This window comes from Elephas maximus, chromosome 18 (assembly GCF_024166365.1).
Source record: "Elephas maximus indicus isolate mEleMax1 chromosome 18, mEleMax1 primary haplotype, whole genome shotgun sequence".
Lineage (NCBI taxonomy): Eukaryota > Metazoa > Chordata > Mammalia > Proboscidea > Elephantidae > Elephas > Elephas maximus.
Window position 1 is genome coordinate 49,374,219 of NC_064836.1, and position 13,102 is coordinate 49,387,320.

General features: G+C 39.8%; 1 protein-coding gene across 14 annotated transcripts in view; it reads left to right on the forward strand.

Moving 5' to 3' along the window:
- Nucleotides 1–13,102, forward strand: part of ROBO2 (roundabout guidance receptor 2) — a 652,610-nt gene that overhangs the window by 453,327 nt on the left and 186,181 nt on the right. For all 14 annotated transcript variants that reach the window (XM_049858165.1, XM_049858166.1, XM_049858169.1 and 11 more), the window contains exon 3: nucleotides 4,106–4,263. In XM_049858165.1, the coding sequence (XP_049714122.1) occupies nucleotides 4,106–4,263 (158 nt within the window). The remainder of the gene's footprint in view (nucleotides 1–4,105; nucleotides 4,264–13,102) is intronic.

Sequence of the window (13,102 nt, forward strand, 5' to 3'; positions counted from 1 at the left end):
AGGGAGAGAGAGAGACAGCAAGATTAAAGTCACAATCTTTTATAACCTAATCTCAGAAGTGACATAGCATCACTTTGGAATATTCTATTCATCAAAGCAAGTCATTGGGTCCAGCCTACACTCAAGGGGACGGAATTATACGAGGGAGTGAATACTTGGAGCCAGAGATCACTGGAAGCCATCTTAGAAGCAGCCTACCACAAGCACTATCAAGTTGTTCTTGTTTTATAGTCCTTAACGAATTTAAAGGACAGTGCAAAATTGAACTAATTTGCCAGAAATCTGTCATGAATTTTTTTTTTAAACACACTATTAATTCAGAATTTTCTGGTCTTTCAGAATATGCAAATGAATCTAGATTATATTAGCATTAGTTAAGTGAATTCTCTTTTGTACTTTTCAGTTTATATACAGAAAAGAACATTTGGGTTGTAGCCATTTAAACCAAACCTGTTGCCATCGAGTTGATTCCAACTCATAACAACCCTATTGGATAGAGTAGAGAACTGCCCTTTAGGTTTTTCAAGGCTATAATCTCTGCAGGAGCAGATCACCAGGTCTTTTCTCGTCTGAGAAGAACGGGCCTTTTTGATTAGCTGCACGTGCTTGTTTTGGCTTACTGGCTAGCCACACTCGAAATGTAGCTGTCAGTTTTTTCTAGGATAGGAGGTTAGGAAGAACAAAAAAGTGTGGATTCAATTTGGGCTTGCTTTGCTTTTCCACATTTACAAGACCATTTTAGTACCTTTTATCCAGCCCAGGCGAATCTTTTCCTAAGAAAGGTAAAATCTAAGACAGAAATTTTTAATTAGCACACAAAGTGGGACGGATAAATATTATTTCATTTTACTTTGCTCATGTTTATAAATAGATACCCAAACCTCAGAGCCCTATAAGCAAATATCAGAACACATATATCCTTCTTTACGCTTCGTGAATTGGAAAGATGACTGTTTCCTAAGAATAATTTCCTCTATCATTTGCTGCTCTAGAACCTCCTGGAAAGTGAATGCATATTCCTTGGGTGTTTTGAAAGAGAGAACCTGATCACATTTTACTACCACAAAGACTTGGGGTAAAATAAATGGTATCAATAAATCAAAATGAGTTCACTGAGTACTGTACAGACCCCAAAGAGCGTTTTACAAGTTGAAGAGGATACAGTACCAATTATACCATTATCTCACGCTACACTCGGGGTGAATAGTCTGAAAGCCTGAAATTACACTTAATGTTAGATTTCTTGGCTTCATTTGCAAATTGGAGTCATTTTCTTTCTTTCTTTTTCCTTTTTTTTGTGAATGTCATAAACACATGTTATATTGTTTAACAGTAGCAGTCCTTACAGTTTGTTATGATATTTTTTTCCTTTTTGTCCTCCATGTCAAAGGCCTCTTTTTTTTTTTTTTTTAAACCTTTAATTTAGATTGTTGCAATTCAGCAGCACTGCGTTTCTAAAGGATTCCCCCTGGTCTTTAAGTACCTTTTGAGCTGAGGTTTTTTTGGCATGACATTTTTTTAAGGGACCATTTCTGGAGGAGGCCCTTCACCTGGCCAGATGTGCCATTTTGGAACAGATGAAGACCTGCCAAAACAACATTTGTTGCCAGTACCAGATATTGTAGGGCTGCTCATCACCCTGTTACCATATTTTTGCACTTCTTAACATTGCATAAACAGGCAGCTGTTCTGTATTTAGAATATAAATGAGTCACCAGCTTGCTCTCCCCTGAGGATTTACCTGCAAGAGGGAACCACAGTATTAACCCTTTCCCATCAGCCGAGTGTCACATCTAAATGCACCCTTCTCTCAGCCCATTCAGAAGGAAATCCTATGCACACGAATCACACCTTTCTTGCCACTTACACTGGGCAGCGGGACCAGAGATGTGCAGTTCACAGTGCTGAAATGGAACCCATTTCCTTAGCAGCTAAAGCAGTAAATTAATCAGTTTATAAGCTGAGGGTGAACAATTTGTGCTGACGTCTTTCTTACTACTCCAACAGGAGACAAGGGTCTCTAATCTCCTAAAGGGCCATGACTTCATTAAGATGGAAAACTCTGTTAAAGGATGTGTTGCAAAGGCAAGAAAAGAAAAGCTTTGAAAGTCACTCAGTTGTCTCTCTGGAGCTGTTTTCTGGACAGGGATTTTTATTTATTTGGAGAATGACAATTAACCTAGAGACTTGGCACAACAAAGAAGCAGAGTGCTGAAGTGGGTCTCATTACAGGACACAGAAGGCAGTTGGTTTGACCTCATCCCCATTTGCAGCAGATGATTAACATAAGAGGCTAGCACAAGCTGCCTAATTTTGATTCCAAACAGCTTGACCAATTACACACACACACACACACACACACACACACACACATGCGTGAGCACGCGTTGCTGTTAGCTGCCTTCTACTCAGCCCCAACTCATGATGACCAAACGCTGCCTAGTCCTGGGCCGTTTCCATGACCTGATTGTATTATTATGATTCACAGGGTGTTCACTGGCTAATTTTTAGATGTAGATAGCCAGTCCTTTTTTCTTAGTCTCTCTTAGTGTGGAAGCACTGCTGAAACTTGTTCAGCATCATAGCAAGATGCAAGCCTCCACTGACAGATGTGTGGAGTCCGTGCAGGAAGTGCACTGGCTGGGAACAGAACCCTAGTCTCCCATATGGGATGTGAGGATTTCTACCACTGAAATACCATTGCTATATATATATATATATACACATACACACACATATATATACACACATATTGTTGTTAGGTGCCATCAAGTTGATTTCGACACCTAGTGACCCAATGTGACAGAGAAGAGCTGTCCCATAAGATGGTTTTCTTGGCTGTAATCTATATGTAAGCATATTACCAGGTCTTTTCTTCTGCAGTGCCCAATGTGTTCGTTAGCAGCAGAGCTCTTAACTGTTGCGCCACCGGGAATCCTATGCACACACACATAGCAGGTTTGTTTCCTTTCACTCTATTTAAAGACCTTTTTGGAGCTTTAAATAATACATGTATTGCTGCAGGTGCTTGTTTTGGCTTACTAGCCAAGCCACACTTGAAATGTGTGTGTGTTGTATCCCTGGGAAGACTTTGGAACTGAACTTGTCAGTGCTGGAATACCAAAGAATAAGTAAAGCTAAGGTAGTGTGGGTATATAGTACATTAACTACTCTCAACTGCTTTTTTGAGTGTTTACCCTGAAGTACAGACAGCCCTTGTTTGCTAAATAAACCCCGGGTTCTGCATTCTGATAAGGGCGTAGTCACTTCCCCAGGCTTTTCATCTTGCCAGTGGCAAAAAAGCTGAAGCAGATAGGTAGGTGACATTTGGAGAGCCAGGCATGCCAGGTTTTCAGAGGTTGCAACGGAGGTCCAACCTGCTGTTCTCCTTAATGAGAGGAGGGGAAATTCAGACTGAAAAAACTGCTGTAAGGGATATCTCTGCTTACAATGCCACGCTGCCCAGATGTCGCTCGGCAGGTGGAGATGCAGAGAGAATGAAAATGTAGCCCTGTGTATGTGGGTGCTAGTGCGTTGCAAGGGTGAACAATGAGGCTATCTTCTGAAGTGTAATGAAAACAGTGTGGCTCTTGTCCATATTCATGTCATGAGAAAGGGCTTTTTCAAAGAGTTCTCACCTCACGTCCCCTCACAGACTGACACACATGCATGCTCACAGACAACGTTCTTGTGACATGTTTCGGGGCTTTAATATAACTTTAACATTTATTTTCATGTATTTGTATAGGTATATGTTTTGTCCTTTTAGAGAACAGAATTGTACTACATAAGCTGCTCTGTACCTTGCTTTTTTAAAATCTCAGTACTATATCACTACTATTTCTCAACTTATTTTCCGCAGACCTGTATCAATTTTTAAATAGGGTTTCTGAGCAAAGCTTCACCATCATTTATGTAACCATCCCTCTGTTGATGAGCATTTAGGAAGGCTCTAGAATATTTTCAGATGATCATGGCTATACTTGCAGTACATATTCTGGCTTTTTTTTTTTTTTTTTACCAGCACCAAGTAAATAGCCTTTTGCAATAGAAAGCTGAAGTCATTGTTACTGAGTTTTCTTTTACTCTAATTATTCTTCCTCAGTGTTACGAGATGACTTCCGACAAAACCCCACAGATGTTGTCGTGGCAGCCGGAGAGCCTGCGATCCTGGAGTGCCAACCTCCCCGGGGACACCCTGAACCCACCATCTACTGGAAAAAAGACAAAGTTCGAATCGATGACAAGGAAGAAAGAATAAGTGTGAGTCAAATAAACATAGTGGTCTAGAGAGATTGAATGTCACGTCTTAACATAGACATATTTTTAAAATTTATTATTAATAAAATTTTAGAATGGCACTTGATTGTTAATTACCCAAGCTTATCAGCATCTACTATTTATAGTGTACTGAAAGGAGTTAAAAAGGATAACATTATTAAAAAAAACTAAAATTTGGGGATGAGGCTTCAAAGAGACAAAAATATATGCCAGTGTTTATGATATATTCATAATTGCACCATTCTGATTGTGTAAAAATATCTCTACAGTGCGATAGTGATGTCTTAGCTCTTTATGAGACCTCCAAATGCATCTACTGATTATGCAATACGTGAGTGTTGAACTGTAAATGACAGCCATGAACTGGATTAACTAGAACACGTCCTTGGCCACTGTTTTTAAAATGATAAAAGACAATAAGGTGATGAACATTTTAAACAATTTTTTCGGTTTTTCCAATTAAATATTTATGACAATAACATTTCATACGTGGATTAGTTAAAAACAAGTGTAATAGGTATGTGTTTAGCTCACATAGAAAAATAGTCTGTTTTTAAAAGGGAAATCGGGTTATTCAGGTGATTATAATTCAGGATGAAACACCCAGAAACTGATGAAGATGTCGACCAGGGGAAGGGCTTGTCATGATTTTATTTTATTAGACGATCCACTCAAAATCTGCATGTGAAGTTTGTAAATGAAAACTAATTCACTGATATAGTGTCTGATGCCTCAACCTTCTGATGTTATTTAATTGTGTGTTTTATATTCAATATGATACGTGAGAGTGAATATATTTTATTTAAACTCGTGTCTCATTTGACTGAACAACCATGCCATTACAGTTAAAAATCCATATAGTCTGAATGTCTGTTATCTTTACAAATACAAATGAGGAATTTTCTTACGTGCACATTGTGGTTACAACGTGACACAGAAGCAGATGGGCCATGTAAGGGATCACAACATATACACGTATGTCTTTGGCTTAACTGTTGACACTCTGAATATCTACAATGCCAAAGAGAATTTGTTTTCTAATGACCTGTAGTTTGGCACTAAACTTATAAAAATGTACTCCTGGTGATGGAGTAAAATCAATGTTGAAGGGCTCTTAGTTGATATGCATAGCGTTTAGCATTTAACAAACCACCCCAAAACACAATGGCTTATAAAAACCATTTCGTTGAAACCGTGATTCTCTAGGTCAGCTGGACAGTTCTTGTCTGCGCGTCTCATAATACTGTGGCCTGTTTAAATGTATGTTGGCAGCTGGGGAATTTGGATATCCTTATCCCCGGGTGACTCAAGTGCACTCAGTTACTAACCGAAAGGTTAGAGGTTCCAGTCCACCCAGAGATGCCTCAGAAGAAAGGCCTGGAGGTTTATTTCCAAAAAATCAGCCATTGAGAACCCTGTGGATCACAGTTCTACTCTGATACCCATGGGGTCAACATGAGTCAGAGTCTCTCAACAGCAACTGGTTTTTATCCTACAGTTGGCTGGCTCTCAGCTGGCATCTCAGTTTTCTTCCTCAGGGACTCTAAGCTCCCAGCAGGCTAGCTCAGGCTGGCTTTCCCGTGGTGGTCGCAGAATTCCAACTGCACAAGACAAGGCAAGTCTCAATGTGTGAGCAACTTTCTGCTGGTGTAATATTTTCTTTAGTACCTTTGGTCAAAGTAAGTCACATTACCAAGTTTATCTTCAAGGGGAAGAATAATAACTCCCATTGCCCATTTTATAACCTACCATTATGCTCACAGGAAATAACTGAGGCCGGGTTAATGGTACATTTCTCCCGTGTTTTTTAAAGAAAAAAATTGAAATTTCCTTTCTATGACAAGCTTGGAGTGTGAAATATCTCTGATGAGGTCAAGCCTACTTGAGTTTTGTTTTCCTATGGAATTAAAAAATATTAGAGCCCTGGGGAGGGCGGAGCCAAGATGGCGGACTAGGCGGACGCTACCTTGGATCCCTCTTACAACAAAGACACGGAAAAACAAGTGAATCGATCACATACATAACAATCTACGAACCCTGAACAACAAACAGATTTAGAGACGGAGAATGAACTAATACGGGGAAGCAGCGATTGTTTCCAGAGCCTGGAGCCAGCGTACCAGTCAGGTACGGCACAAGCACAGAGAGCTGCTCCACCCCCCTGAACTAACCCCGGGAGGGGGACCAGCTGGTTCTGTGGGCGGCGTGGGACGCAGCCGGTAGGAGAAGTCCCCGGAAGGCAGTGACTGGTCTTGGAGCAGGAAGAGCAGCGTCCCAACCAGGGAACCATCCCGCCGGGATTTGGACTGGACGCAGGTACGGCATAAACATGGAGAGCTGCTCCACCCCCCTGAACTAACCCCGGGAAGGGGCCCAGCCAGGTCGCGCGGGCGGCGTGGGACGCAGCCGATAGGAGAAGTCCCTGGGAGGCAGTGACTGGTATTGGAGCGGGGAGAACAGCGTCCCAGCCGGGACACTCGGTCACGGCACAAGCACGGGGAGCTGCTCCACCCATCTGAACTAACCCCGGGAGGCGGCCCAACTGGTTCGCGGGGGCGGCACGGCCACGCGGCTGGAGGGAGGAGAAGTCCCCGGGAGGCAGCGACTGATTTTGGAGTCAAGGGTGCACCGTCCCAGTAGGGGAGCCTTGACTCTGGGCGTGGGGCTGGAAGCAGAGGATCTGACTGTGACTCCAGCGGGCCAGACCCCCCGGGGGCAATCTCCACACAGCCAGCACACATAGGCGACGCGCCCGCAGGAATCTCAGATATAATAGTCATTCCAAGCAAGACAAGCAACTCTGGCTATATTCTGAGGTGCTACTCTCCTATCTCTCTGTTCCCTCCCCCACCCTCCCCAGGCGGCTTCATTAACATCCGAATAGCCTGAGCCAGAGGGAGAACTCTGATAGGGATCTGACTGCATTTTTTTTTTAGCGGATTTTCAGGAAAAACTAGTTTCCCAGTGATGGCTCGGAGACAACAATCCATATCAAACCACTTAAAGAAGCAGACCATGACAGCTTCTCCAACCCCCCAAACAAAAGAATCAAAATCTTTGCCAAATGAAGATACAATCCTGGAATTATCAGATACAGAATATAAAAAACTAATTTATAGAATGCTTAAAGATATCACAAATGAAATTAGGATAACTGCAGAAAAAGCCAAGGAACACACTGATAAAACTGTTGAAGAACTCAAAAAGATTATTCAAGAACATAGTGGAAAAATTAATAAGTTGCAAGAATCCATAGAGAGACAACATATAGAAATCCAAAAGATTAACAATAAAATTACAGAATTAGACAACGCAATAGGAAGTCAGAGGAGCAGACTCGGGCAATTAGAATGCAGACTGGGACATCTGGAGGACCAGGGAATCAACACCAACATAGCTGAAAAAAAATCAGATAAAAGAATTTAAAAAAATGAAGAAACCCTAAGAATTATGTGGGACTCAATCAAGAAGGATAACCTGCGGGTGATTGGAGTCCCAGAACAGGGAGGGGGGACAGAAAACACAGAGAAAATAGTTGAAGAACTCCTGACAGAAAACTTCCCTGACATCATGAAAGACGAAAGGATATCTATCCAAGATGCTCATCGAACCCCATTTAAGATTGATCCAAAAAGAAAAACACCAAGACATATTGTCATCAAACTCACCAAAACCAAAGATAAACAGAAAATTTTAAAAGCAGCCAGGGAGAAAAGAAAGGTTTCCTTCAAGGGAGAATCAATAAGAATAAGTTCAGACTACTCAGCAGAAACCATGCAGGCAAGAAGGGAATGGGACGACATATACAGAACACTGAAGGAGAAAAACTGCCAGCCAAGGATCATATATCCAGCAAAAGTCTCTCTGAAATATGAAGGCGAAATTAAGATATTTACGGACAAACACAAGTTTAGAGAATTTGCAAAAACCAAACCAAAGCTACAAGAAATACTAAAGGATATTGTTTGGTCAGAGAACCAATAATATCAGATATCAGCACAACACAAGGTCACAAAACAGAACGTCCTGATATCAACTCAAATAGGGAAATCACAAAAAAAAACAAATTAAGATTAATTAAAAAAAAAAATATAACAGGGAATCATGGAAGTCAATAGGTAAAAGATCACAATAATCAAAAAGAGGGACTAAATACAGGAGGCATTGAACTGCCATGTGGAGAGTGATACAAAGCAATATAAAACAAGACAAGTTAGGTTTTTACTTAGAAAAATAGGGGTAAATAATAAGGTAACCACAAAAAGGTATAACAATTCTATAACTCAAGATAAAAGCCAAGAAAAACATAACGACTCAACTAACATAAAGTCAAACACTACGAAAATGAGGATCTCACAATTTACTAAGAAAAATGCCTCAGCACAAAAAAATATGTGGAAAAATGAAATTGTCAACAACACACATAAAAAGGCATCAAAATGACAGCACTAAAAACTTATTTATCTATAATTACCCTGAATGTAAATGGACTAAATGCACCAATAAAGAGACAGAGAGTCACAGACTGGATACAGAAACACGATCCATCTATATGCTGCCTACAAGAGACACACCTTAGACTTAGAGACACAAACAAACTAAAACTCAAAGGATGGAAAAAAGTATATCAAGCAAACAATAAGCAAAAAAGAAGAGGAGTAGCAATATTAATTTCTGACAAAATAGACTTTAGACTTAAATCCACCACAAAGGATAAAGAAGGACACTATATAATGATAAAAGGGACAATTGATCAGGAAGACATAACCATATTAAATATTTACGCACCCAATGACATGGCTGCAAGATACATAAATCAAATTTTAACAGAATTGAAAAGTGAGATAGATACCTCCACAATTATAGTAGGAGACTTCAACACACCACTTTCGGAGAAGGACAGGATATCCAGTAAGAAGCTCAATAGAGACACGGAAGATCTAATTACAACAATCAACCAACTTGACCTCATTGACTTATACAGAACTCTCCACCCAACTGCTGCAAAATATACTTTTTTTTCTAGCGCACATGGAACATTCTCTAGAATAGACCACATATTAGGTCATAAAACAAACCTTTGCAGAGTCCAAAACATCGAAATATTACAAAGCATCTTCTCAGACCACAAGGCAATAAAACTAGAGATCAATAACAGAAAAACTAGGGAAAAGAAATCAAATACTTGGAAAATGAACAATACCCTCCTGAAAAAAGACTGGGTTATAGAAGACATCAAGGAGGGAATAAGGAAATTCATAGAAAGCAACGAGAATGAAAATACTTCCTATCAAAACCTCTGGGACACAGCAAAAGCAGTGCTTAGAGGCCAATTTATATCGATAAATGCACACATACAAAAAGAAGAAAGAGCCAAAATCAGAGAACTGTCCCTACAACTTGAACAAATAGAAAGTGAGCAACAAAAGAATCCATCAGGCTCCAGAAGAAAACAAATAATAAAAATTAGAGCTGAACTAAATGAATTAGAGAACAGAAAAACAATTGAAAGAATTAACAAAGCCAAAAGCTGGTTCTTTGAAAAAATTAACAAAATTGATAAACCATTGGCTAGACTGACTAAAGAAATACAGGAAAGGAAGCAAATAACCCGAATAAGAAACGAGAAGGACCACATCACAACAGAACCAAATGAAATTAAAAGAATCATTTCAGATTATTATGAAAAATTGTACTCTAACAAATTTGAAAACCTAGAAGAAATGGATGAATTCCTGGAAAAACACTACCTACCTAAACTAACACATTCAGAAGTAGAACAACTAAATAGACCCATAACAAAAAAAGAGATTGAAACGGTAATCAAAAAACTCCCAACAAAAAAAAGCCCTGGCCCGGACGGCTTCACTGCAGAGTTCTACCAAACTTTCAGAGAAGAGTTAACACCACTACTTCTGAAGGTATTCCAAAGCATAGAAAATGACGGAATACTACCCAACTCATTCTATGAAGCCACCATCTCCCTGATACCAAAACCAGGTAAAGACATTACAAAAAAAGAAAATTATAGACCTATATCCCTGATGAACATTGATGCAAAAATCCTCAACAAAATTCTAGCCAATAGAATCCAACAACACATCAAAAAAATAATTCACCCTGATCAAGTGGGATTTATACCAGGTATGCAAGGCTGGTTTAATATCAGAAAAACCATTAATGTAATCCATCACATAAATAAACAAAAGACAAAAACCACATGATCTTATCAATTGATGCAGAAAAGGCATTTGACAAAGTCCAACACCCGTTTATGATAAAAACTCTCACCAAAATAGGAATTGAAGGAAAATTCCTCAACATAATAAAGGGCATCTATGCAAAGCCAACAGCCAATATCACTCTAAATGGAGAGAACCTGAAAGCATTTCCCTTGAGAACGGGAACCAGACAAGGATGCCCTTTATCACCGCTCTTATTCAACATCGTGTTGGAAGTCTTAGCCAGGGCAATTAGGCTAGACAAAGAAATAAAAGGTATCCGGATTGGCAAGGAAGAAGTAAAGTTATCACTATTTGCAGATGACATGATTATATACACAGAAAACCCTAAGGAATCCTCCAGAAAACTACTGAAACTAATAGAAGAGTTTGGCAGAGTCTCAGGTTATAAAATAAACATACAAAAATCACTTGGATTCCTCTACATCAACAAAAAGAACACCGAAGAGGAAATCACCAAATCAATACCATTCACAGTAGCCCCCAAGAAGATAAGATACTTAGGAATAAATCTTACCAAGGATGTAAAAGACCTATACAAAGAAAACTACAAAGCTCTACTACAAGAAATTCAAAAGGACATACTTAAGTGGAAAAACATACCTTGCTCATGGATAGGAAGACTTAACATAGTAAAAATGTGTATTCTACCAAAAGCCATCTATACATTTAACGCACTTCCGATCCAAATTCCAATGTCATATTTTAAGGGGATAGAGAAACAAATCACCAATTTCATATGGAAGGGAAAGAAGCCCCGGATAAGCAAAGCACTACTGAAAAAGAAGAAGAAAGTGGGAGGCCTCACTTTACCTGACTTCAGAACCTATTATACAGCCACAGTAGTCAAAACAGCTTGGTACTGGTACAACAACAGGCACATAGACCAATGGAACAGAATTGAGAACCCAGACATAGATCCATCCATGTATGAGCAGCTGATATTTGACAAAGGACCAGTGTCAATTAATTGGGGAAAAGATAGCCTTTTTAACAAATGGTGCTGGCATAACTGGATATCCATTTGCAAAAAAATGAAACAGGACCCATACCTCACACCATGCACAAAAACTAACTCCAAGTGGATCAAAGACCTAAACATAAAGACTAAAACGATAAAGATCATGGAAGAAAAAATTGGGACGACCCTAGGAGCCCTAATACAAGGTATAAACAGAATACAAAACATTACCAAAAATGATGAAGAGAAACCCGATAACTGGGAGCTCCTAAAAATCAAACACCTATGCTCATCTAAAGACTTCTCCAAAAGAGTAAAAAGACCACCTACAGATTGGGAAAGAATTTTCAGCTATGACATCTCCGACCAACGCCTGATCTCTAAAATCTACATGATTCTGTCAAAACTCAACCACAAAAAGACAAACAACCCAATCAAGAAGTGGGCAAAGGATATGAACACACATTTCACTAAAGAAGATATTCAGGCAGCCAACAGATACATGAGAAAATGCTCTCGATCATTAGCCATTAGAGAAATGCAAATTAAAACTACGATGAGATTTCATCTCACACCAGCAAGGCTGGCATTAATCCAAAAAACACAAAATAATAAATGTTGGAGAGGCTGCGGAGAGATTGGAACTCTCATACACTGCTGGTGGGAATGTAAAATGTTAGAACCACTTTGGAAATCTATCTGGCGTTATCTTAAACAGTTAGAAATAGAACTACCATACAACCCAGAAATCCCACTCCTAGGAATATACCCTAGAGATACAAGAGCCTTCATACAAGCAGATATAAGCACACCCATGTTTATTGCAGCTCTGTTTACAATAGCAAAAATCTGGAAGCAACCAAGGTGTTCCTCAACGGATGAATGGGTAAATAAATTGTGGTATATTCACACAGTGGAATACTACGCATCGATAAAGAACAGTGACGAATCTCTGAAACATTTCATAACATGGAGGAACCTGGAAGGCATTATGCTGAGCGAAATTAGTCAGAGGCAAAAGGACAAATATTGTATAAGACCACTATTATAAAATCTTGAGAAATAGTAAACCTGAGAAGAACACATACTTTTGTGGTTATGAGGGGGGGAGGGAGGGAGGGTGGGAGAGGGTTTTTTATTGATTAATCAGTAGTTAAGAACTGCTTTAGGTGAAGGGAAAGACAATACTCAATACATGGAAGGTCAGCTCAATTGGACTGGACCAAAAGCAAAGAAGTTTCCGGGATAAAATGAAGGCTTCAAAGGTCAGCGGAGCAAGCGCGGGGGTCTGGGGAACATGGTTTGCGGGGACTTCTAAGTCAATTGGCAAAATAATTCTATTATGAAATCATTCTGCATCCCACTTTGAAATGTGGTGTCTGGGGTCTTAAATGCTAACAAGCGGCCATCTAAGATGCATCAATTGGTCTCAACCCACCTGGAGCAAAGGAAAATGAAGAACACCAAGGCCACATGACAACTAAGAGCCCAAGAGACAGAAAGGGCCACATGAACCAGAGACCTACATCATCCTGAGACCAGAAGAACTAGTTGGTGCCCGGCCACAATCGATGACTGCCCTGACAGGGAGCACAGCAGAGGACCCCTGAGGGAGCAG